At 37.8% G+C, this 26,027-nt stretch overlaps 1 protein-coding gene across 1 annotated transcript in view; it reads right to left on the bottom strand.

The window, feature by feature from the left end:
• The window catches only part of LVRN (laeverin), a 65,082-nt gene that overhangs the window by 20,105 nt on the left and 18,950 nt on the right, over positions 1 to 26,027 (bottom strand). The window contains exons 2-13 of the mRNA XM_030823444.1: positions 23,976 to 24,118; positions 22,696 to 22,835; positions 19,467 to 19,593; positions 15,151 to 15,305; positions 13,576 to 13,689; positions 7,482 to 7,622; positions 6,886 to 6,951; positions 6,726 to 6,791; positions 6,145 to 6,317; positions 4,471 to 4,547; positions 4,011 to 4,150; positions 1,434 to 1,489 (exon numbers count right to left, since the gene is read on the bottom strand). Coding sequence (XP_030679304.1) covers positions 1,434 to 1,489; positions 4,011 to 4,150; positions 4,471 to 4,547; positions 6,145 to 6,317; positions 6,726 to 6,791; positions 6,886 to 6,951; positions 7,482 to 7,622; positions 13,576 to 13,689; positions 15,151 to 15,305; positions 19,467 to 19,593; positions 22,696 to 22,835; positions 23,976 to 24,118 — 1,398 coding nt within the window. The remainder of the gene's footprint in view (positions 1 to 1,433; positions 1,490 to 4,010; positions 4,151 to 4,470; positions 4,548 to 6,144; positions 6,318 to 6,725; positions 6,792 to 6,885; positions 6,952 to 7,481; positions 7,623 to 13,575; positions 13,690 to 15,150; positions 15,306 to 19,466; positions 19,594 to 22,695; positions 22,836 to 23,975; positions 24,119 to 26,027) is intronic.

Below are 26,027 nucleotides of genomic sequence, written 5' to 3'. Positions count from 1 at the left end.
ATAAGATAAGGTGGGAATTAGTGTGATGGGCCAATGAAGCTAACTGAGGCAGGGGATTTCCTTTGTGTATAGTGAGAAATGGGGCCTAATAGGTAAGTTGGCTCAAACCTGTGCAGATCCTTGAATGTCAGGATGAAGAGTTTAGATTAGGTGGAATGGTACGCTAGGCATTTAAACAATTGGAATAGCATAACGAAATTGATGTCTAACAATTTTATTGCAATAGTGTTAAAGAAGACAGAATGAAATTCAAAAGGACTGAAGGGTGGAGGCTAATTTAATAGGCCAGGCAAGGGATGATGAAAGCTTGGCTTAGTGTGGGAGCAGTGAAAGTGGTAAAGTGAACCTCCAAAAGACATTTCTAAGAATGAAGAGATAGGACTTGGTGACTGTGCATGTAAGATGAAGCAAAGAGAGGAATCAAGGATATCTCTCAGGTTTCAGTTTCGGTGATGAAAAGAAGAGTAACTTTGACATGCAGGGAGAAATTAATAGCAAGAGCAAGGTAGAGACAAAAATGAAGTTCAGTGTTTAAGGCACTGAATTCGTATGACCACAGGATAAACCTAAGACAGGAGGAAAGGTAAGTAGCAATGTAGATTTGGAAGTCATCAACATGTCCTTCCACAAACATTTACTGAGGACCTTACATCTGCTGGCACTCTACAGATACGTAATAAAATGGTCACCAAAACCCAAGAGTGAATGAGTTATCAAAGAAAAGATAGAAGAAAGTAATATAACCATGATTGGTCCTAAGAAGCTCACAGCAGTAGAAGAGGAGTCAGATACATGAGGAGAACCAGGTTTGCATACCAGAGTCTCAGGAAGCCAAAATGACATTTTCAGGAGGATGTAGTCAATAATAGTGAAGTCATGGTGATCTTAGAGACAGAGAGAGGAATTTCAGCCAAGTATTAGACAAGGAAATGTACCGCAAGTCACAGAGGGAAAAAGGAGGAAAGAAGGATAAAATAAGTAGACATTTATTCAAGCAATATGGCTGGCTAAAGAAAGAGAAAAAATACTAATTTATTACATATATTTCTTAATTTTATTGCCTGAAAATTTAAATTCTGAACATTTATTAATTTACCTGGTTAAACACTTAGCAGCATATCTTACACTGAGTAAATCTAATATAAATAAAATAAATAATTCTGCAATATACTAAAATACAGGCAAGATTGCATTAAAATTATAGCCATCTCCCTTGGAAAACAGAAATCACTGCCAAATCTTAGTTGGTAGTCTTTTTATTTCCAGCAACTCATTATATTATAAAATTCCATTGCAGCTACAGAATTTCATCCTAATCTTAATCAGTTATGGCCTATATATACTAAATAATCAAATTCATAGTGATGAAGCTATTATTTTTATAAAGGTCTCAAGGTATATTCTGAAACCATGAGAGAAGAAAATATACTCACTTAGACAAGGAAAAGGCATCATCAATCAACTGCAGTCTGTGAATAACAGGAATAGCCTGCAGAATTAGACCGAAATATGTCCAGAAGAAGATGAGAACATTTTTCAGTAGTTTTCAAAATAACAACAATTTAAAGATTACTGCTGCCTATAAGGCACCTTCACATGACTTATCTCATCTGCAGAGAAACAATAATTACTGAGGATAGTCCCCATAATTTATTTATCATACATCTGTTTTTTAAATAAATGAACCCTCTGGACATCAATCATAAGATTTAAATATGGCAGAGAGTTTTGCCAAAATACTCCGAAAACATACCATGTTAAAAAATAAAACAGGCAACCAAATTTAAAAGGCCTCTCCAAAACAAGTATACATTAAGTTGTATTACAACATCCAAATTATTTTCGGGGATGTTTTTGGAATAGAAGCCCCTAAATAAATATTATTTAGCGCTATTTTGGTAACATTGAGGTATCATATTTTTTCACATGGTATTTATCGTAAGATTTTACTACTGTGACAGAATGCCACCAACAGATCCCTTTATATCCATGGAATGACAGGGGCCAATTGCCAGTGTAATTCTTTAGACTTCTGTTTGAACTCCCTGGCATTGCCAGGCCACAGGACTCTGCTGTCAGCTCAGTCCCTAAGGGGGCCCAAGGCCTCCTACATCATACCTTCAGCACCTCTCAGCTCTGTGATATATTTGGTTCAAAAACTTTATCTCCACGGCATTTCTTTAAGGATCCGAGCAAGTCAAGTTTAATTTTTCAGTTGGTATAGTCTAATTTCTTTTCTGGCAGTACTAACACATTTTCTAGATTAATATTAATCATAAAGATTCTCTTTTATTTGCTCACCAATTATGCTGTAGAAATAATTTGCCTCTGTTTTTCAAGAAGTAAATCTACAATGGTTTCAATAAATCATTACTATAATGATATAACCTCGTGCTTTCATGGCTTAGAATGCCCTTAGAAATGTAATAAGGATTTAGACACTCTGAAAATATTTGAAAAGAAAATACTACTGTAAGTGGCCTTTGTAGCTTTATTCAAAATCCCAATAATTTGTTTTAATTACTGAACATGTTATGAATCCCTGAATTGTGTCAGGCCTCTGTTAAACATAATACATGTATCAACTTACTTAATCTTCACGATAACCCTTTAAGGTTGGTATATTACACCCATTATTACACATATAAGAAACTGAGGTACAACCAGGATGCCTTCTCTCGCCTTTTAATGGTTGATCTTTCTGTTAGGAAGAGACTCCACCTCCATTCCCATCCCTCACCTCCATGAATACTGAAGAGAGTTTTTTTGGTTTTTTTCCCCCCATATTCTTAGAAAGGGGAGATTTGGCTCGAATGTGCCATACATCTGGCAAACAATGAACAAAAGAGGAACACAAGTCTCCCTGACGCAGAAACTAAGCTCCAAACCAACATGCTAGAGAGACTGCTGTGTGTCTCAGAGAACTTTCAAACACAGAGACACTTAACACAGAGACATCTTTTAGTTCAACACTCCAGTTTTGTAAATGGAGTCTAAATGAACCACCCACAGGCTCACAGCAAGTCACAGCAGAGCCGGCTGTACTGACTCCTAAGGTGGCGTCCAGCTCCGCTCATGGAAATTTAGTTTAATCCAGTTAAACTCTGATTGATTAGAGCTGGCCAACATTTTAGTGTTTATACACTGCATAATTACTTATAGTTATTTTACAACATAAAGTGATATTGGACTATTATTGATGTTTTGTGAATTAACTTCTCTCTTCTCAGGGGGAGTGGAAATACGTTTTTAGAAGTAAAATTAGTATTTTCTAGCATTTACTGAGTACCTATTATGGGTTTAGAAATTTTAAGTATACTTTCACCTACATCATCTCTAATCCTCATGATGAATAAAATATAATAATATTCTTGTTTTAAAATGAAGAAATGGAACCAGGACATTTAAGTAAGTTGCCGAAGCTCACAAAACTAATGATTAATAGGAAAATGCATCCGGATTCTTACCTGGAAAGGTTGTTCTGGAAAAGCAAAATGAATGTTCAAAAGTACAAGACATTTGGCCAGGTGTGGTGGCTCACGCCTGTAATCCCAGCACTTTGGGAGGCTGAGGCGGGTGGATCACAAGGTCAGGAGATCAAGACCATCCTGGCTAACCCGGTGAAACCCTGTCTCCACTAAAAATACAAAAAAATTAACCGGGCATGGTGGCGGGCGCCTGTAGTCCCAGCTACTCTGGAAGCTGAGGCAGGAGAATGGCGTGAACCCGGGAGGTGCAGCTTGCAGTGAGCCAAGATCGTGCCACTGCACTCCAGCCTGGGTGATAGAGCAAGACTCCGTCTCAAAAAAGAAAAAAAAAACAAAAAAATGTACAACATATTTAATCAAAATCTCCACTTGCTAAGAATAAGAAAAAAAATCTTTTGTATGCCTGGAGGTGAGGGGCAGGAATGAAGGTGGAATCTCTTCCCACCAGAATGTTCAACCTCTAAAACACTAGATAAGGCATTATAAATTATATTTAATTAAAAGTATCAAAAGTAACCTTACCTTAGGATCCTTTTCAAGTTGTTGATTTAGTTTCTTCCAACCCAGTTTATCATAATTAACTCTATAATATCCAGTCATATTCAAATTCAAAATCACCCAGTCATGGTCAGAATCTGAAACTTGCATTTCAGGGAATACTTCTATAAAGGAATGTGGGAATAATTTGAAATGGTACATTTAAAAAAGATTTTAATACCTATTTTAATACACACTCGATTCTAAACAATAAACCAAAAAATTAAAGGAATTCTAAAATATATATTGTTCTTACCAGGTACTTATATATTTTTCACATATAATGGCTTTTGATTTGACGCTTTTCTTTACAACTCTATGTTCAACAAGAATGACATTTTAGTTTGAAATGAGATAGCTTTTCAAAAGCTAGACATTTCAATATTTTATTCCCTGCCTTTATATATGCATATATGTAAAGATGTTTTTAAAATTTGTTACTTACTGCTGCTTTGATCTAGCCAGACTAAAGGTTGTGTAGTTCCATTTTTTATCCAAAGAATAGGGACAATCCATGTGTCACTTATTGGAAGAAAATAAAAAAATTAGTTACTTTTCACACACAAAAACATACACTCTGAGCCACTATTAAAGAGATGATGAAATAGCACACAGAATTCAGTTTCTTTGGTCATTCTCTCTGGATATGCAGGCCTTTGCTCTTAGGATTACTCACCACTGTTTTTACAAGCCAGTTTTACTTTGGCTATTGTTTACTCCTCTCTCCTGTTGTGTCTTATGGATTTACTTCCTTTTATAACTTAGGTAGCTACTAAAACTCTCACGTCTGAAACCTTCAAGGCCTGTGTATGTTAAATTATAGACACCTGGCTTCACTCAAGGGTAGTTCAAACGCTGCAAACAGACCCAAATCCGTCCATGCCCAGAGAGGTGAAAAGTAGTTTAGAAGAAAAAGCTTGACAATCACTTCAAAATACTTTCAGCTCAAGCATTCTCCCCATCTGAAAAGTATTCAACAGGAATCAGCCATGACATTTATATTTATTGAATGTCTTCATTCTTCCCACATTGCTGGACGTGACCTGGATGAAGTAGCTGACCACAGGAAGCACATTCATCATTGGAAGAGACACACTACTCAGAGTTTGGGCAATACTTCCAGTCTTGTTAAGTTCTCACAAGCCTGGTGTCTTGAAGACTGTCATCTGTGGGTCTGCGTTTATCTGCATAGCTAAGACACACAGGTCTTCTCAAAAATCACAGAGTAGTACAGGGAGAAGGAAACTTTGAGTGTCCCATTTCTCTCTCCTGAGGCTTTAAAGAAAGAGGAGAACTATCTGAAAATTTTGGTGATGGTATTTGAAAATTAATTACTCATTTGTGCTGATACTGCAATGAAATGTAAAGATTAAAACTATCAAAAACAGTTGAAAATCAGCTAACAAATTAAGAAAGGGAAGAGAAGAAGAAAGGGATAAAGGCTAGGCTATTTTATACTCATTTCACTTTTACACAATCTTTTGGGATACATGCTATTGCATGTATTTTATAGATAAGGCAACTGAAACTCACAGAGCTTAAACAATACCTAAGGTTTGAATTTTTGAGAAGTCAGTATTTGAACCCAGGTCTAACTGAATCTAAAGGCCACAATTCTAATATTGTGGGTATGGCTACAAATACACAAATGCACGCATCCACACGCATACGTGCACACCCCTGCACAGAACTATTCCTCAAGGAAATAGTTACCATTCAGTTTCATTTCTAAGGAAGAGAAGGCTACTCTGCAATAAGACTTCCTTTCCTCTTTACTAACATATGGCAATCTATGGCTCTATCTTATTGCTTTTCACTCAGAATCCCAAGTAATTCATTACCTCTGTCTGAGGGATGAAGAGGAACACACAATACCCCACAGCTTGGGTTGCTGATGCAACCCTAAATCCCAGGGTAGGGGCACTGTGTGTTGAATCCCTAACTGCGGGTCTCTGGCCTTGCCCAGACACAAGGGCTCTGCTTCACCCTAGTACACAGTCACATTGCAGAAGTGTGTGTGCCCAGCGAGGGTAAGGCTTCTTCACCCACAGGCTGGATTCCATTGGGTCAGAGCTCAACCCCAAGGAAGGTGAAGACAAAGAGGAGCAAAGCTACCTACTTGCTGGTTAGAAGAGTCCGATTTTTAATGTTTTCAGGATAAAATGGCTCCTGTTTCATGATGCCAGTAGACACATTTAAAGTGATCACTGGAAAACCACTCTGGTGTGTCCAACTGTCCATTATGTTTTTTACTGTTGCTGGCAAAATAACTGTACTCTGGTCATCTATGGCCTGTTTTAAAAAATCACCACAAAAGCAGGTAAGGTTATCAGTGAAACATTTTGAAGTAGCAATCTCCAAAAAGAAACTCGGTAGCTATTCTCTTCCTCACTTATGTAGTAGTCCCACAGTGGGTGATCCTCTGGGGCAAATTTAGAACTCTGTTTATATATGAATGGTTCTTTAATTCGTTAAATCAATAAATATGAACACATATTTATTGATCTAACATGTTCCATGCTCTGTTCTGGGCACTGGGAATATAGTGAAGACTAAAGACACTACCCATGACCTAAGGGAGTTCTACAACAAGACAAAGTTGTTTTCCTGTGGAACTGCCATTCACCCATGGCCTCCCAGTCTTTTCCTGTATCATACAAAACAACTCAGCAAGAATGTGTCAGAAAGTAGGACAATTACCATTTGAAAATGCCTCCATAGATCATCTTGCTCGGCGTTTGAGTAGGAAAATGTCTTCAAATATGACTGTAAAAATAGAAAAGTTAAGGTTAAAATAAACAGCATGCCAATGCAATTTATGTTTACTGCCATCCAGGTAACAACTATTTTGCAAGCTCACCTTGAGTGCACTGACAAATAAATGCTCATTCAAGAAACAAGAAAGCATCCGGGCCATAGACGCTCCCTAGGACAAAAGAAGCTGACCATTATTTGGACAAAATTCAATATCCACATACTGACACATTTCATATTTATAAGCAATATTCTGAGCTGTGCCCCTGATTGCATTTTGCATTTTAGTTGAATATTTGAATTATTTTGCAATGCGCTAACAAAATAGTAGGCTGTCACTAATTAAGAGGTAAAAGGTAAGCAGATGTCCTACATGTAAAGAGCACAGAGTACATAAAATTTTTAAAAATTGATATCTTTACATAGCAAGAATAAATTTCCACCAAGCAGAAGGGTTCACCTTAAAAGTAGCAAGTTGTTAAAGTCTATGGTTGATGGATCGAAGCATTAATATCAGCTTGATGGATATTTGCAAGGCAAGGATTAATTTAATCATGTTTTCTGACACCTATGTATTGAATTAAAGGAAGGTTATTTTCATAAAATGTTTTAAGTTGTATGATGATATAGGACCCTTAGAATCCATTTTATGCAACTTTCTACAAGAGTACAAAACCAAAGGAAATTTCCAACTGCTTTTACCTTGCTGTAAGTAAATATGTCAAAGAGTTCCTGTATTTCACTTGTTTTGAAATTTTCCACCTTCATGGCCACAGCTCTAGTCACCAGGGCGTGATCTTCTCTGAGGATATTATGTAAAATGTTAGAAAAAAAGATCTCATTCTATAAAGGAAAAGACGGAGGCACATTAACTCCTGAGGTGTCACAGAAAACCAAAATTCTATGGTCCTAAAATACTTTCAAAAACTTATATTGAAGAGGGAGAAAATTAAGTAATTGAGAAGCGTCTTTGAGTTGAAATATGCCAAATAAGTCAGGATTCCTTGAATAACAAAACTATAAGATACTTTCCTTCCCATTTGTACCCTTTTTCATTTCAGTTTTTAAAAAGTCAATTACAAAGTAAATGTGGTTTCCAAAAGCCACCTACATTTCCCACAGGGAGGTCCATGGCCATCCTGAGAGGGCCTTCCTTAAGGTGGTTTTAATTATCTAAAATTTTATCAGTAATTTTATCAATAACTCCTTAAAATTAATCCATCTCTCTTTCATGAATATTTACAAACCAAAAGCATGCCAGATCTACAAATTCACAAAGATGCTGATGTAATAATTGAAAATTGAAAATAAATCCATAAAATGGATACTACCGTTTATGGCTCATGCATTAAGTAAGGCGATTTATTATATTTTAATGAAAACCACAGGACTCTTCGAAAGACTAGCTCTCTCTCAGACACATGACAAGGACAATTTCTCCCTGAAGTAAAGGTAGAAGAAAAACCAGTTTATAGCCAGAGAGTCTTGTGATGACAGAGCTAGAGCAAAGAGCAGTGGAGAAGTCATACCGACACACGTTCATAGCCTGGAGAGCCGGGTGAACACCTCATGATCCACAGGAACCCTCAAGTCCCTACTGACTATCTTTGGGATCTGCAGGTTGACTCTCTCACCCTTCGACAGCGTCAGATTTTCAAAACCTGTTTCACTTCCATTTGCCAATGTTCTCATCAATCCCTTTCTATTAGCACATTATTTTTAGGCTAGTAATACCATTGATTAGGCTATTATCAAACTCTGCTTTTCTGGAAATGAGAAAGCCTATCATTTAGAGCAATACATCTCAAATTTTAACATGAATAAGGATCACCAGGGGATTTTGTCAAAATCATGCTCTGATTCAGTTGGTTTGGGTTGGAGCTTGTATTTCTAATAAACTACCTGATGATGCTGATGCTGCTAGTTTGAGAATCACACTGAGTAGCAAGGATTTGGAGGAGTCATCTGCATAGGTCTGCTCCTACTCAGTAAGCATGGATTTTATTAGCTCAACACTCAAGGCTTCTTGAGAGTGTCTCACTGGTGACCTATAAGCACAATGTAGAAACTAGAGAAAATAAAATGACCCATAATAACGCACCCTAAGATCACCACTATTAAAATGTTAGTGTAGTTCTTTTTCATCTTTTTTCTTATGTACTATTTATTCCCATAGTTGTAAAAACTTTTTATCTTGCTCATTTACTTATTATAGCATTTTACAATTTTGCTACCTCATCTTTATAATTATCCCTTATAATGGCTGCTGCATTATAAAGAAAACAGAAACATAAATTGAAAGAAAATAAACCAAAATTTAATAGTGATTATCTCAGGGTAATCAAATCACAGATGATTTTCTTCTTTTCAAAGTAGAGCAGATAAAACTTTTGCAAAAGAAAAACCTCAAAATATATAAATACATAGGTGCATAATAACCCATCGGGTCAATGGCCCATAATTGATTTGATCATTTCCCTTTTATTAGCTAGACATTTAAGTTACTTTCAGCTTTTTGCTGTTTTAACCAGTTTTAATGAACGTTTTTGCACATACTGCTTCTCCACATTTTGTGGGTCTCCCCTAACCCTGTCAGAACAGATAGTCTCTCTTTCTTCTGCCTGCCTAGTATAAGGTTTTATGTAATCTTCTTGATATCACTATCACCATACAAGGTAATTGATGAATGAGGCAAACACCTCTTCCTCAACACCCTAGAGGTCTTTCTATTCTGGGCCTCCCATAAACTGATGCTGTGCATAGCCTGTTTCAGTTCTATTGGAGGGAAACACTACAGAAAACATGATGTCAGCTTTAAAAAAACTATCCAGCTACTGCATATAGTGATTAGATAATATGAATCTGTATATTCACCAATACTTTGTCCCACAAGCTGCAATATGTCAGAGAAGGCCTATTAAAATTTCTTCCTTTTTTTTTTTCTGGAGACAGTCTCACTCAGTTGCCCAGGCTGGAGTGCACTGGTGTGGTTATAGCTTGCTGCAGCTTCAATTTCCTAGGCTCTAGTAATCCTCTCACTGCAGCCTCCTGAGTAGCTGGGACTACAAGGGTGCAGCACCATGCCCAGCTAATTAAAAAAATTTTAATAGAGACGAGATTTCGCTATGTTGCCCACGCTGGTCTTAAACTCCTGAGCTTAAGAGATTCTCCCACTTTGGCCTCCCAAAGTGTTGGGATTACAGGCATAAGCCACCACACACGGCATAAAATCTACTCTTATCCTTAGAAATATAACAAATATAACATTATTTATTGTAATAAATTTGTATAGAATATCATGATGATTAAAAACACAGGATTTGGAGTTAAAGTGCCTGTGTATGAATCCTTCCTCAGCCCTTTAGGAGTTATGTGACTCATCAAAGACCACCAACTTTATCTCTCTGAAACTCAGTTGCCATCTGAAAATGGGTAAAACAACAACAACAAAATAATCAATGGATTATTATGAGGACTAAACTAATTTTCATGATGTTCCAAGCACAACGGATAGCAAATAGGACGTGCTCAATAAAGGTTAACCACTGCGGTGATTACTTATCATTATTTTTATTATTATCCTTCAGAATTGTCCTGAGGATTGAATGAGATAATATAAATAATTCTATTTAAGTACATAAAACTAGTGCCTAGTTAGTGGTAGTTGTCTCAACAGTACCTACCAGATGCCATTATCATCTGTTGAATGACTGCATGAACCCATTTTACAAATGAGGAACTAAAGCTCAGAGGTGTTCATCTGCCTGCCTCATCTTACCATCGTAGTAAAGGCAGAGCAACATCTGATGGCTGCAGTGCCCATATGTACTTTTTCCCTTCAACAAGTCTGCTGCTTTCTTAGATCAGGCAGCAGGAAGGTGGAGGAAAGTCAGTGAGTGGCAACGTCAGGGCTAGAGCTTCAGAGTTCCAGAAAGCCTTCGTCCTTAATGTTCTGACCCCTTGAGCATAATCCATTCATATCAGCTGAAATTAGACCTCGAAATAGAAAAAATTGAAAATCTGTTTCTGCATAAGGGTCTATGATGCTGTTACTCAATCTCAATCACATTACTAGATTAAAAGGAGGTTAAAGTTCTTGATCTCCAAAAATCATTGAAAGGAGAGCTTAAGCTTTTTAAAAACAAAGAACGTGGCAATGTCCTCAATCGCCAAGATTGCTTTCACTCAGCTCCACAGGCAACTAAGAGATATAGAAAAGAGTGGTTAAGAAACTAATGATAAAAAGAAATAATTAAAAGGTACAAAAAGAGTCTAACGTTGTAATGTTAGCTTCAAAAATATGAGGAATATGTTTTTGGCAAGTTTTGCAAGATACTGATAATAACAACCATTTTAGTTGTTATAAGAGGTAACTGAAATTGATGCTCATGATGTATTCTATCTACTCAAGAAAATAGAGTAAATTTCATTGTCTTATGTGAATTAAATTTCTTGCCTTATTTACTCTATCCACAGAGTTAATTTAGGACATACCCAACTGCTTTTGAAAGAAGTTAGAGATGGCACTAACCATGAGTGAATAAAAGTTATGAAAGAGAGATACAAACAATTTTGTAGGCATAGAGTAAGTGGAAAGGACTGTTGGAGACAGCTAAGACAATAAACACATACTATATGTAGATAAAGACACACACACACACACACAGACACACACACACACACACACACACACACACACACACAAGATTAGCTTCTTGAGGATAAGAACACTCCAGTGTGTTTTTGCCATAGAGCACAGTGGTTAAAAGCATGGGCTTCGCAGTTGGCATGACCTGGAATTGATTCTCAGTTCTGACGTTGAATAACTATGAGAGCTTGAGCAACTTACTTAATGCTTCTATACCTCAGTTTCCTCACGTGTAAAATAGAAATAACAACAGCACTCATATGGTTGGTTTGAGGACTGAGTAAGACGATGTATGTATAAGCGCTCACACTGCCTGGCACTTAAGTTCTAAGTACTCACTGAATGGTAAATACAGTATTATTGTTGTTATCGTCATCCTTGTCATCAGACTAGACCCAGACAGCTGGTTATAAAATCAAGCCTGTCCCAGTTGGGCAAATGACCTTGGGCAAGTCATTTGACCTTTCAGTACTTCAGTCTCCTGATCTATATAATGACGTCCAAACTTTCCTCCAGGACAAGCAGGGCCTGTGCATAGTCCTTGGGGAGGAAAAGAGAGGCGCTGCAGAGTGACTGGGCTGGGGGCCTCTTATAGCATGTCTGTAAAGTGCCGGGAGGTGGTATGGAACTCGGGTGTTAAAAGCCTGCACTACATCAGTGCTTGCCAGATGCTATGATTTCAAAAACAGATAAAACAAGATATTTTAAAAGGTTTCTGTGGCACTAAGATAGGCTTGTCAAATTTTTTTTTCCTGCCAAACTATCGACCAAAACAAGCACCATTTACCTACCGTCGATTATCAACTTTCATAAAAGAAGGAAAGCTTACTTCCAAAATAATAGAAAGAATATCATCTTAGAATCTCCTTCAGAATGAATAGATTTAGCCTGTAAAGAAGATCCAGCAAGTAGAGATAGCATTTCAATATTAATAAATCCTTTGAATGAGTGAAGGTAGGGAGGAGAAAAGAGGTCAGTAATCCAGCCTTGGAACAACTGGCAGCTGAGATGAGACGGGGACCAGCAAAGAGAGGCAGGAAGGAACAATCCTGAGGACCAGAGAGGTTACGGGAGACAGAAGAGGAGGGGAAGAAGATGCAAACCAAGAAAGGACCTCTGGTTTATAAAAGAAGTGAGGTTTCTATCGAAAGATAACATGAAGTCTAAACATTCAGATATCTAAATCAAATCAATTTGGTTTTAACATGGCGTTCTAAAAGCACTACATAATTACTATAAATAAATTAAATATCAGAAGTAAAACCTACAGTTGAAAGAATTAGATCTGCACATGGATGTATTTATTTTTCAATATTATTATTTACTCAAATTAGCAAAACAATACCAGCAATAATATTAAATATGAAGTAGCATATTACTTATCATAAAAGTCATACACTGCTGTTACAGTTGCTTTAGAATACAGTCTAGGTTGGGTGCGGTAGCTCACGCCTGTAATCCCAGCACTTTGGGAGGCCGAGGCTGGTGGATCCCTTGAGTCCAGGAGTTTGAGACCAGTCTGGGCAACATGGCGAAATCCCATCTCTACAAACGATACAAAAATTATCTGGGCAGGGTGGCACATGCCTGTAGTCCCAGCTATTTGGAAGGCTGAGGTGAGAGGACTGCTTGCGCCCAGGAGGTCAAGACTGCATTGAGTCAAGATCGCGCCACCACACTCCAGCTTGGGTGACAGAGCAGGACCCTGTCTCCGGCCTGGGTGACAGAGCAAGACCTAGACTATATATAGGTAGTCTATATAGCAGGACTAAGAAATATATCTAGTAGGAATAAGTGAAAATAATCTTAGGCAGTCATTTTAAATCTTTTTAAAAAAGATCCAATGATTTGTAGAAATGCTCAGGATTATGAAGTAGAAATATGAATATGTAGAAATATGAAGTAGAATATGAAGTAAAAAAAGCCATACAAAATTTTATGTAATTCCCACTTTCAAAAACATTTACAATAGATAAAAAGCCTGGAATTAAAAAAAAATATCAAAAAGCTAACACAAATTATTTTTGGTATTATAGGTAATTTATTATTTCTTGTATTTTCCTGTATTTTATACATTTACAAGAATGAATATGCATTACTTTTATAATTAGGAGAAAAATGTTAAATAAACTTAGTAAACATACTTACTCTTGGGAGTTTAGGATTAAAGTAGTTAATTACTTCAAGCTCAAAATAAGATGCAAAACCCTCGTTGAGCCAGATATTGTTCCACCAATTCATGGTAACCAAGTTTCCAAACCACTTTTGGAAATGAGAAGAAAAAAAGAGCTTTCTTAAATTTAATTTTTAAGTTATATTCATTGTAATTGCATGTTAAGTAAATGTAAGGTCAAAAGACATAATTAAAATTTATTTGCCATCAATAACAAAACTTGAAGACAGGACACCAAAAAAGCAAGTTGTTGTTTTCACATAAGGAGATATTAGTCATGCATTTCTCAGAAATATTCCATGTTCAATTATTAAAAGCAATTTTTGTTTTCAAACTGCGATGTTTCAACATAAGGTCAGTTAGAACAGCATTTCTTAAACTGTCCACTTGGCCCAAAAGTTGTTTTTAGTTCCATAAAACAGAAGCCCTGAATGCTGACTTGCCACCTACTAATTCTAGCACCTTATACTCTAAGTAGGCTGCCACTGGATTTTACTTTAAGCAGTTATTTACATTTTAAGAAAATAATTTGATCTGTGCCATGTACAAATCACTCAAATAATTATATGTTCTGCAATATGGTTCAGCTGTAATTATTTTCTGTTTGAACTGAACAGAAAAAAAAAGCAGTGTCAAATGGATGATGAACAGGATTAGGAAAGAAAAACGATGATTTCCAAACTAACAAACCCAAGCCCTGGTATTTAACCAAATTCTTATAACAGCTATAATTACTAATAGCCTGTATTGCAAAACAATGTGTCACTTAGGCTATAATAAAAAATGACACTTCGGGTGACTTAATAAAACTTGTGACTGTGTGTGTTTTACTGTGCACCAGGGTATTAATCAATCCTAGTAAACTGCTCTTTTCCAAAACTTCTTATGCAGCCACATTACTAAGATAACATCGTTGAGATTATTTCTTTCTTAACAGACTTGTATTAATGGAGCAGACACTGAAATGCAGATATGAAAATCTTCATCAAATTAAACAGCTAAACTTCTAAAATCCCAGTGCAAAAGCAAACAGATCTGATTAAATGAATTGTCATTGACAAAACTATTGGGAATGCAGCTCAAGGGTTAATTATTGCCCCCTTGCTAATATATTAGCTGTATCCATTTAACCTCTCTCCAACAACAGCAACAACAACTAGAAATTTATAAGAATCTGCTGATGAAATGTGGGTATCTTTCAGTGATCCTTTTGAATAGCCCTTATTTTAGGTGAAATGAAAATAAAATACTCCTGTGTCTGCATGGCTTAACTTTTCCTGAAGACGACTTTGTGGAGCAAAGTTAATGGTTGGATGTGAATACCCAGCCCTCAGCCAAACTGTACGGTCTCCTCCCTATGATCTGTCACCAGTAGCTCAAATCCACCCTGAATCTGAGTCTTCCCCATTTTTACTCACTGTCATACTTTGAGATGTTTTTCTTTTTAAAATATGGTATATGGCAGGGTCTTATTGGGGTTTTTATGCTATTTTGTTAGCGCACCTGGAGAACAACTTCACGTGAAATAAAAAGAACATTTTACCACATGCCTGGTGTCCAATCTCGTGGGAGACAACGTAGGAGATCAGAGTCTTTTTTTCTGTCAGTTGATCTTTTGGTTCCAACAACAATCCTGATTCATCAAATATCATTAGTCCCCAGTTTTCCATTGCATGGTTGTCAAAACTAGGCAAGGCAATTATATCTAAGTGGATTTAAATGGAGGAGAAAATGAAATAATCTTTTCCAAAAAATGGGATTTTTTAAATATCTCAAAATGAAATCATAAAATTACCAAAAAATACAAGGGTATATTTATAACCTGAAGGGAGAGAAAGCTTTTTAAAGACTAACGCCAAAGACAAAAGCCAGCAAACAAAGTATTTTGACTATGTTAAAATAAAATATTCTTGATAAAGGACTTGTATGCAAACACACAAAGAATGCTTATAACTCAGCAGTAAGGAAACAAACAACCCAACTACAAAATGGGCAAAAGATCTCAACATACACCTCACTAAAGAAGATATATAAATGGCAAATACACATATGAAAAGATGCTCAACATCAATTGTCATTAGAGAATGTTAAATTAAAACAATGAGATACTACCACACACCTACTAGAATGGCTAAAATCCAAAACACCGGCAACACCAAATGCAGATGAGGATGTGGAGCAACAAGAACTCTCATTCATTGCTCGTGGGGATGCAAAATGGTACAGTCACTATAGGTTGACCATAAGATCTGACAATTACATTCCTTGGAATTAACCCAAATGACCAGAAATCTTATGCCCACCCAAAAACCTGCACACAAATGTTTATAGAAGCTTTATTCATAATTGCTAAAAGTTGGAAGCAACCAAGATGCCCTTAAATAGGCTAATAGATAAACAAACTGCAGTACATCAATACAACAGAGTATTATTCAGTGATGAGAAATGATGTATCATGCTAGGAAAAGTTATGGGAAATTTTAAGTGCGTGTTGCTAAGTGAAAGAAGCTGGTCTGGGAAAGCTACATACTATGCAATTCCAACTATATGACATTCTGGAACAGGCAAAACTATAAAGATAATAAAAAGATTGGCGGTTGTCAGGGATTCAGGGGAAGTAGAGGAGGATACATAGATGGAGCACAGAGGATTTTTATGGCAGTGAAACTATTCTGGATACTGTAATTGTCAATACTGGTCATTATACAGTTGCCAAAACCCATATTGCTGTAGAATGCAAAAACTGAACCCTAAGATAAACTAGGGAGGTTAGTTAATAATAATGTTTCAATATTGTAACAAGTGTACCACACTAATGCAAGATGTTTACAACAGGAGAAAGGAAGGAGAAGGAAGGAAAGAGAGAATATAAGGGAACTCTGTATTTTTTGCACAACCTTCCTGTAAACCTAAAACTGCTCTAAAAATAGTCTATTTATATTAAATACTTTAGCCAGGCATGGTGGCTCATATGCATAATCTCAGCACTTTGGGAGGACTAGGCGGATGGATCACTTGAGATCAGGAGTTCAAGACCAGCCTGGCCAACATGGTGAAACCCTGTCTCTACTAAAAATAGAAAAATTAGCTGGGCGTGGTGGTGCGCACCTGTAATCCCAGCTACTGGGGAGGCCGAGGCAGGAGAATCACTTGAACTTAGGAGGCGGAGGTGTCAGTGAGGGGGGATTGCACCACTGCACTCCAGGCTGGGTGATAGAGTGAGATGCTGTCTCAAAAAATGAATAAATAAAAATAAATAGTTCACCAAAACACACTATAAACAAATTTGAAAGGCAAAGAATAATCTAGGGAAAAATATTTAAAGTATATACCACAAACAATTAGACACCTTTTCAGTATTTAAAGAACTCTGACAAAATAGAGAAAAAGCCAAATGTGAACAATGCACCAAAGAAATACTTCAAACAGCCAAAAATCTTACTTAAAATGTTCATCATTAATTATCAAAAATAAAAATTAAAATGATATATCTTTAAAATACATAGGAGTCCAATAATTAACTCCATTGGTATAGGCACAGGAAATCTGGCATATCGCCTACAGGGCAAGTGTCAACTGGCACAATAATAACCCAAACACCTAGCTCTACCAGTCACTATAATATTTTGACTTTCACTCCAACTTTTGACTTGAGAGTGAATTAAAATGATAGCAACATGAGTAAAAATACTGTTCTATATAAGGGATACAGGAACACAGTTCATATAATCTTAGATTCTAAAGTTTAGAATTCATTGAGCAAGCTACAAGAAAATAAGCTAAAAGAACAACACAGGAGAAATAAACCAAGTCGTTTTTCACTCAAGTCACTGAGGGTAAGGGTATGGCATATGTGGGAAATGCTGGTAGGGGAGGCATTTGTTTTGTTTTGTTTTGTTTTGTTGTTTGTGACTCAGCAAAGAGTTAAAGCAATTAAGAAACAGTTATCTTTCTCCTAAAAACCCAATAATAGAGGAATTCTTTATTTTAATCACCTATCAATAAAAATAAGGTTTTGATTGAGTACCTCCTATGGGCGCTCATAGGGTAACATCAGTTGAGATGATATGAAGGTTACAAAGAAAGTATCAAATATATCCCTGATGTCCAGGAGTTAATAATCTGGTCAGAATTTCAATGGAATTACTGAACTAACCACATATATTTATTTCCTCCATTCCCCAAAAAGTTTACTGTTGACCACCTGACTCCCATAGGTTCTAGAGGCACAAAGGAAAAGACCCTTCAGATCCTAACTCCAAGATCTAATGAGGGAGATAATTAAAATACAATTGGTCAAGAGTTCAGATGGAGGAATATGCAGGATGCTGTGGAAGTGTGAGAAAAGAAGTCAGGGAAGGCTTCCTGGATGAGGAGGCACTGAGCTGAGAAACAGAATTGAATTAACCAGTGGATAGAAGCCATTTCAGGATGTGCAAACTGCATGTGTAAGAGCCTGGAGGAGACCAGAGGAAGGTGAACGCACAGGAGTGGAGCAGAGACAGTGCTAGAGCACCCTTCCCACTCAGGAACTGCCAAAAGGCCTGAGAGGTTGGTAAGAGAAGCACCTTTATAAAGACGTGGTATTGACTTCGGACTTAACCCTCAGGGAAATGGGAGGTCACACAGTGGTTTTAAAGAGAACAGTAACGTGATCAGATTTTCTCTGGAAAGATCCTTCTGGCTTCATATGAAGGATGGCTTGGAGGGAATGTGGAGAAGCTATGAGAGTACAGCTGTGGTGATGATGATGAAAACTAGGGAGAACTAGGGGGACAGTAAGAAGTGAGTGGATGGATGGATGTAGGGGATGATAAGGTGACTAATTAAATCGAGGGTGTTCTTCAAGGGGACAGGGTGTCAAGGGTGACTCTGGACTTCTCATCTACATAAATACAAATAGAACTTTTCTTGCCAAGACAAGCAGCGTCTTGAGAGCCTCCAGCCCCAGAAATGCCAGGAGCTTGCTCTCCATGCCTGAGCTCCTGCTGCCTCCAGCTCCCTGAATGATATGTGTTACCTCCAGGATTTCTGAATGGGCCGAGGCTGGTTTCCATCCCTTCATTCCCCATTCCTCCTTAGCCAGAATGCTCAAGCTGCAGAGACCCTGGCTTCTTGGGGTTCAGAAGGCTCAAGCTCCCAAATATTTACTCCCCACCTTCTTCCACTATCTGCCAGTATAGGCAGAGCATACTTTTTCCAAGTCTTCAACTAATATGTCAGAAGAACAAAATACATTTACATGATACCTTCAATTTAGAGAAAAAACATTGAACAACTTTCTGAGCTGAGTGGCTCATACAATTTTAAGAACATACCACACAGATCTGTGAAAGGTTAAATATTTACGTATTTCCTTAAGGATCATATTATATTCACATATGATTCCAATTTCATATAATGAAAATTCACAGTTGGGACCACTAAGTCCTAATTCAGTGATTCACAGCTAATGGATATTAAAAAAGAAAAACTTACTAAAGGGAACTGAAGTAACTTCCGAAAGCCCACTAGCTAAAGTGATTCAGACACAGCACTGCAGACTTGCAGTATGAGAGAAAAGGCCTGAACACAAAAGAGAAAGTAGGGTCTAGAGGATGGGAGGCTGCCCTTGAGTAGCCAGGAGAGACCTAAAAAGTCTGAGAGCTCTTCAGCAGCTGCTGAGCACATGGCTCTGTACAGAGAAAGAGCAGGCGGGCCTCTATGTGTTTCAGAAGGTATAAGACATAGGTCAGGAGGCTAACTCCAAAACAGCAGCTAAATGATGACGGTGGATCCTTACGGGTTTGTCTGTGTATCTTGAGGCCTCAACCAACGGCCCAAATAACAGGAAACCAAATGCACTGAAAGGAAAAGATTACCTCACCTGTTTTTGGAAGAGAGTAACTGATATTAAACAAATCCTCCAGAAAAGAGAAGATGGGACCTGTGATGTTCAAAGCAAAGTCTGCACTTCCATTTGCAATGGCATCTTTCCGGGCCCAGATGCGTATCTAAATCAAAACAGTTAAGCAGTGATTAGGAAAACGAGTAGTGATTTTGGAAAGAGGTAGTCTGCTTGCTCCAATTCCCTGCTGCTGAACCAAAGTCTTACCTTTTCAGAAGAAGCTACATAATAAAATGCCTGCACGCTTACATGTCCTGAGAAAACCCCTGAAGGCTGTTCACTAAGTTATGAACAGTGATTCCCCCGAAAGTGTGTTATTTCAATCTTTGACAATAGCAAGTACAATCTGGAATCATAAAACAACCCTTGGAACGGGTCGTACCACCATCTACCCCTACAGTAAGTGTAGATTCTATAGGCATTTTGTGCACTTTGGGCCCTTGCTTCCCATTTCAGGATGTATTACTAATGATCCAAAACAGAATTGCACTGTGAGTGGGGGTTATATAGTATGGTACATATCAAGCATATTTAAATCATGCAAATTTAAAATGGTTTGGCAGTTAGAACATTAATAGTTCTACTTTACTTTCAAAATTTGAAATAAGGTTAATTCTCAATTTAAAAAAGTTCATCAAATGTCTCATAATTTTAAAACTGTCAAAGCAAGTAAATTATAATTCTCTTGTTCTTCTATTGCCAAATGACACTTCCACTTTAGCAAGTAAAAGGAAATCTCTGCCATGTTTTGTCCGTTTTGTGTGACCACACTATTGTTTGGATAATTGGAGCTGATTTGTGTGATTTTGGTGAGTAATATCCTATTGTTTTAACATTAATTATTACTGTAAATTGAAAGTATTGTAAATTCTAAAAAAAAAAAAGGTAAGCAATTTTTAATAGAATTGCCAGCATTAATGTTAAAGAACATGCATAAAACTTAAAGATCTTGGAATGAAAGTTACCAAGTGAGATAATTAAAATATTTGTCCTGTTGTGAATGCAGTTAATTTAAGAAAGAACGCTCTGCAAAACATTGGAGAAAATGCTAAGGAAATGGAAAAATCACAGTATTTACAGATTTGTGCCCTCCAAGAACATATTCGTCTTACTTTGCTTTTATTTCTGCTTAAAAGTATTTCTAGAATTATGTAAATTCTGAACTACTTACATGTTTCTCATGTTTATTCTCATGCCGCACATTAACCACACTTTCCATTTCACGAAATCTTTATCTGTTACTTAATAAGAAATTTGTAAATGGGCTGGACTCTATTCCAAGTGTACATTTTTGTTCCTCTGCAGAGTATATAATGGACTCATTAACTTTGTAAAGCTGAGCTGTAGCCAAATGTTCACATTCCACTGACAGACTCATGCCAAACTTCAGCGTGCTGGCTAAGAACATGACTTTCTTAGGTGTGCTCCATTTCCTTGTTGCTTCTTTGGCAGCTGGCATCCTTTTCAGGGTGATCTTTCACAGATAAATCGATATCATCCCTCTACAAGAATTGTTGACTGTGCAGATGCACTGATCACAACAAGGCACTTGAGATAATGGATGCTGAGGAATCACCTTCAGTCTGTCATTACCTATGGGAGCCATGGGGCCCATTCCTCCTTACCAAGCTCAAAGCACGTGCTTACAAATCATGCCTGAGCAGATTTAACAATATAAGCCATGCACATTTAACTTGGCCAGTGTTATATTTGTAGATGACAAGGATCTACTAGTAATCATTCAATAGGAAAATCAGACTGAAGCCAATAGCTCAGGAAGATAACAAGCTGTCATTTGCATCTAACACAGTATTATTAATTCATTAAGTTAGGAGGAGCTTTGAGAATCGCTCAGCCAACACAATATTATTAATTCATCACTAGGTTAGGAGTTGTGAAGGAGGAGTAGCTTTGAGTGATTCTCCCCTGATGAGAGGCTTGGCTCACCCACAGCTTCCTTTTCTCCACATGTCAGTGGTGCAAGCCTGGAAGATCTCGGGCCCCGGAGAGAATGTTAGCGAGCTATAGGGCCTGATTTTTCTCAGCTTGATGAAGTCTACATGTCTAGAAAGAACTGGGCCTAAGGCCTGCTGTGATAGGGAGTGAACGAGTATATAAAGCACTGCCAGTATAACCTCCATATTTTCCTAAAGGATTATGATAAAGGGGGTAATTGGGTGAAAACCAGCTATTTCAGGACAGAGTGCTGACTTTACACAACTCAGAAAAAGTGTTGCATGCTCCAGAACTGAAGAACGTGGCAGTTCAGCTTCTGGATAGGTATGGGGACAAGAGTGACTTTATTTTAAATGCTAATCTACTATGTAACTTCTGACTAACCTTGAGTCTGAGAGTGCCTCTAAATGTCTAGTTAATGTGTTAACTCATTATGTAGAAACACCTATTCATTGTAAGTTTCCTTCAAAACCACCCTTGTTGTTCTGGAAATCATAGGCTGTGATGTGGCCAACTACACATTCCTTCCAGAGCATGCATGCTTTCCCCCAAGATACAAGCCCTGGGTCTGGAGAGTTACAGAGCAAAGATCTACTTGTCTTGCAGCCACCCAAGACCATGCTTCTGTCTTTAAGTTCCACTAATAAAACATTCCAAACCAACAAACTAGATTTGTCTGCCTCCTTCCTCAGTTTCTCAGCTCCTTCTGCATTTGGGGGTCCATTTGTTTATATGGCCCTTTCACAGAACAATAGGGATAATATTTTAACCTGCATGCACCATTTCAGCCATAGCAGTTGTCCCTGGCTGGTGTCTGTTTTGACTCGTTGATGCCTGGCCATGCTGGTTGCTAACTGTTTTGAGTATCACCCAAGCTTCAAGACACCATTAACCCCGGGCTAAGTACACATCACATACTAAACTCAAACATCAAGGTGCCAGGGCAGCAGTGCTCCCCATTCTCTCCTGTCTTCTGCAAAAGCAGAAACACACTGGGAAGGGGAGGCACAGACCTTGCCTTGAGGAGTGGGCTTAACATGGACTCTTTCCATGAAAACCTATCCAAAGAATGGCAATAGGAAATGTTATGTCCCATTCTGCAAAGCCACACTAAGAACTTTTACAGGGCTTGGGAGAGAGAAGTAGGAAGAGATTTGGGGATATGCAGGCATAACCACTGAATGCAGAAAGAATAGATGAATGATCTGCAGCCAGTACACTCTCCCTTACCTACAGAATCTTCCTCACTCACCTCCTTGCCCCTTTCCATTCTGTTGACATGGTCATAGTCACATATAACAAATGCAACTAAGTAAGTTGGCATGTGGGGCGTAGTGGAAAAGGTTGTAACAGTCCATTTGCTTCCATTCACATCTTCTTTTTCAGACTGACCTAGAGAATTTTATTTTAGTTCAAATCACAGCAAATCTAAGCAATAACATGTCTTTGAAATAATTTGTCAAGTCAATTGTCACCCAGCTACTCCTTTCCAGCTATTCCTCATAGTCTAGCAGTTCAGATTTCTCCACCTACTCCTAAGCTATCCAAAACTACATTAGGAAAATCTCAGAACAGGATCTTGGGCCTGAATCAGCATTTTTAATAATATGGGCTTGATTGAGGACCAAATCCACGAGCACTATAAGCTTAGCCCCCAATCTACCTCCTTTCTCTCCCACCTAATTCTATTGTTTTCTAGTCCAGCCCATTTCTCACAACACTTAATCTAGAGCTGCCCAGGCCCCATGGTAGGTCAACAAGGTGCAATTCTACTACTCTCAGGTTTCAACTAAGACTTTAGTGGAAGCAACCTGGGGCCTTTAAAGCTGAAATCACAAACTCAAATGCCTACAAGGGCCAGGCACTTGATGTGAAATGGGTTGGTGTATGCTAATAGGGAGTGGTGAGGATCACCTGAGAAGAGGCTGCAGGACGCAGCCAACCTCCTGCTGGAGACAGCAAGACTTGTTGACCTGGGAACCTGCCTTTAGATGACAAATGCGGAGGCTAAATTCCCTTTTCAACTAAGGTCCTGAGACTTAAAGCCTCTTCTCAAATGTAACTGATCACTGCCATGCAAGAGCTGTAGGTCCAGTGTTGTTAGAACTTCTAAGTTTTCACATTTAAATTTTTATGTAAAATCTCTGGATATTTTTAAATTGGAAACTGGTTTAATCAAAAGAAAAAAAGGCACACGAGCCAAATGAAACACAGCTGTGCATCAGATTCAGACTAAGCCCGCCAGCTTGTTATCACTAATGATCAACAGTTGAAGCCCAAACTAAGGGGCAGGCAAACTGCCTATATATAAGAAGAGTATAATATCCCCAGCTTCTAATACGAAAGGAATCAGGATTTACCATCTCCAAGATGTGGATGCTGATACATACCCCAGGTGACTGCTCTACCTAATTATAGTAGACTGTAATTATAATACACCATAATACACTGCCTAGAAAAGCTGCTGGTGTAAATGTGATTACAAAGCTTATATAGATAGACAGCTAGATACAGACAGAAAGCATTACTTACCTAGCTTTGGCATGTTGGAAAGGGCCACATAACTTGGATGATGAATCATTGTAATATTAAAAGTTGCCTTCAGAGCTGGCTCATCAAAACAAGGGAAAACATATCTGGCGAACGTTGGTTCCAGCTGGGATGCTAACAGGGCCCTGAAATACATTTTGGGGAAATTTTTATTTATTTTTATCTCAACCCAGTGGAATAAAAAAAGTATTGAGAGATAATGGCTTGTAAGTTAGCCTGATGTGTTGGAGGAAATTTCCTCTCATCTTCCTCACTGCCCACCCCATCACACCAACACACTCCAATTATCATGGCACCTTGGAATTCTCTTAAGACCTAAAATACAACCACACTCTTTACTTTTAAACCACAAAATAATATTTGCTTTATTACATCGTAAACATTTAAAACCTTTTACAAACAGAATAGAAACAAATATAGCAAATATGCAACATCAGTCTTTTGAGAACCAGGTCTTTATAAAGCCAGGATTACTTCTTTGGGAATGGTCCATTGCTTTCATCTTCCACTAAAGTAAAAGTCGGTGGAAGAATGTCTATATATTTTTCTTTTTCTCACATGCCTCCTCTTCTTCCTAGCTAAAAACTTACAAAAAGTTTTATTTTGGACACCCTTGGGAGTAAACAATATGGGTACATGATGATTGAACAAAACAACTGTCAATTATATATGGGTAAATGTATCAAATCCCCACTGATTCTTCCTCCAACTCCATGGCAAAATACAAAGAGTGACATTATCCCACCACACAAAATACAAAGAGTAACATTATCCCACCACACACTGGTGACTTACAGGGAAAAGCGTAGGGACAAGAATACCCTGAGCAGACGAGAAGATGTCAGGTTTACCCTCTGCAAACACTGCCTGAGTCTGATGACAGCATAGATCCCAGCAAACAACTTTCGTCTCAAAACAAACAAACAAACAAACAAACAAAAAAAACCCTGCAGTCTCATTATCCCGTTTGCCAAGACTTGCTTACCTGGGAACCTGTCTTTAGATGACAACTGTGGATGACAAATTCCTTTTTCAGCTAAGGTCCTGAGACTTAAAGTCTCTGATACATTTGTTTTTGCATCAGGGCCAATTCTTGGATAAAAAGAGGTGAATTAACAAAGATATCTCAAGAGTCTATGCCATCCATTACTTACCCTTGTGATCCCTCCTTCACCATCATAAGGCTGCTGCTCGCATAAAAATTCACACAGCTTTAGGACGTTCACACAGGACAGTTGGCATATGCAAACAACTCTCAGTCAGCTATTTTGAGGTGTCATAACCTCACTGTATTGACAAAAACAATAATTTATAGTAAGGCCTGTTTTGGCTTATTTGCTCTTGCCCACATTATTATATGCTTACTCACATAGCCTGGAAGGAGCCCTGTGGGCTCTGACACCAGCTACTTTCACTGCAAGACCCTACTCCACTCCATCTACTACCAACTGAGAAATCCTGGACAGTCATGCAATCTTGTTAAGCCCCAGTTTCCCCACCTAGAAAATAATGACACTATTTACCTTGTACTCTTTGAGCTTTTAAATTATTGGTAATTACATTTACCAATAAATCACCTTTGAATTCTCCTATATCCCTTCTGATCTCACAAATCATTCTTGATCCAGATGAACTATAGAAGAACTCAAAGAGGGATAGGTTATATGATGGAACGGATGCTTGGAAATCACTAGTTACAGATGCATCTTTAAAAGTCCCAGGGTTGGGGGAGGTGGGGAGGGTTAATGGGTACAAAAGAAAAACAGTTAGAAAGAATGAATAATAACTAGTATTTAACAGCACAACAGGGTGACTATAGTCAAAGTAATTTAATTGTACTTTTAAAAATAACTAGGGTATAATTAGTTTGTCACATAAAGGATAAATGCTTGAGGGGATGGATACCCCATTCTCCATGATGTGATTATTATGCATTTCATGCCTATATCAAAGTATCTCATGTACCCCCACACATATATATACCTACTATTATACCCACAAAAAATAAAAATCGAAAAAAAATGTTCTAGGGGC

The sequence above is a fragment of the Nomascus leucogenys genome, chromosome 2, assembly GCF_006542625.1.
Source record: "Nomascus leucogenys isolate Asia chromosome 2, Asia_NLE_v1, whole genome shotgun sequence".
NCBI classification, from domain to species: Eukaryota; Metazoa; Chordata; class Mammalia; order Primates; family Hylobatidae; genus Nomascus; species Nomascus leucogenys.
This window is presented reverse-complemented; position numbering and strand designations above follow the sequence as displayed.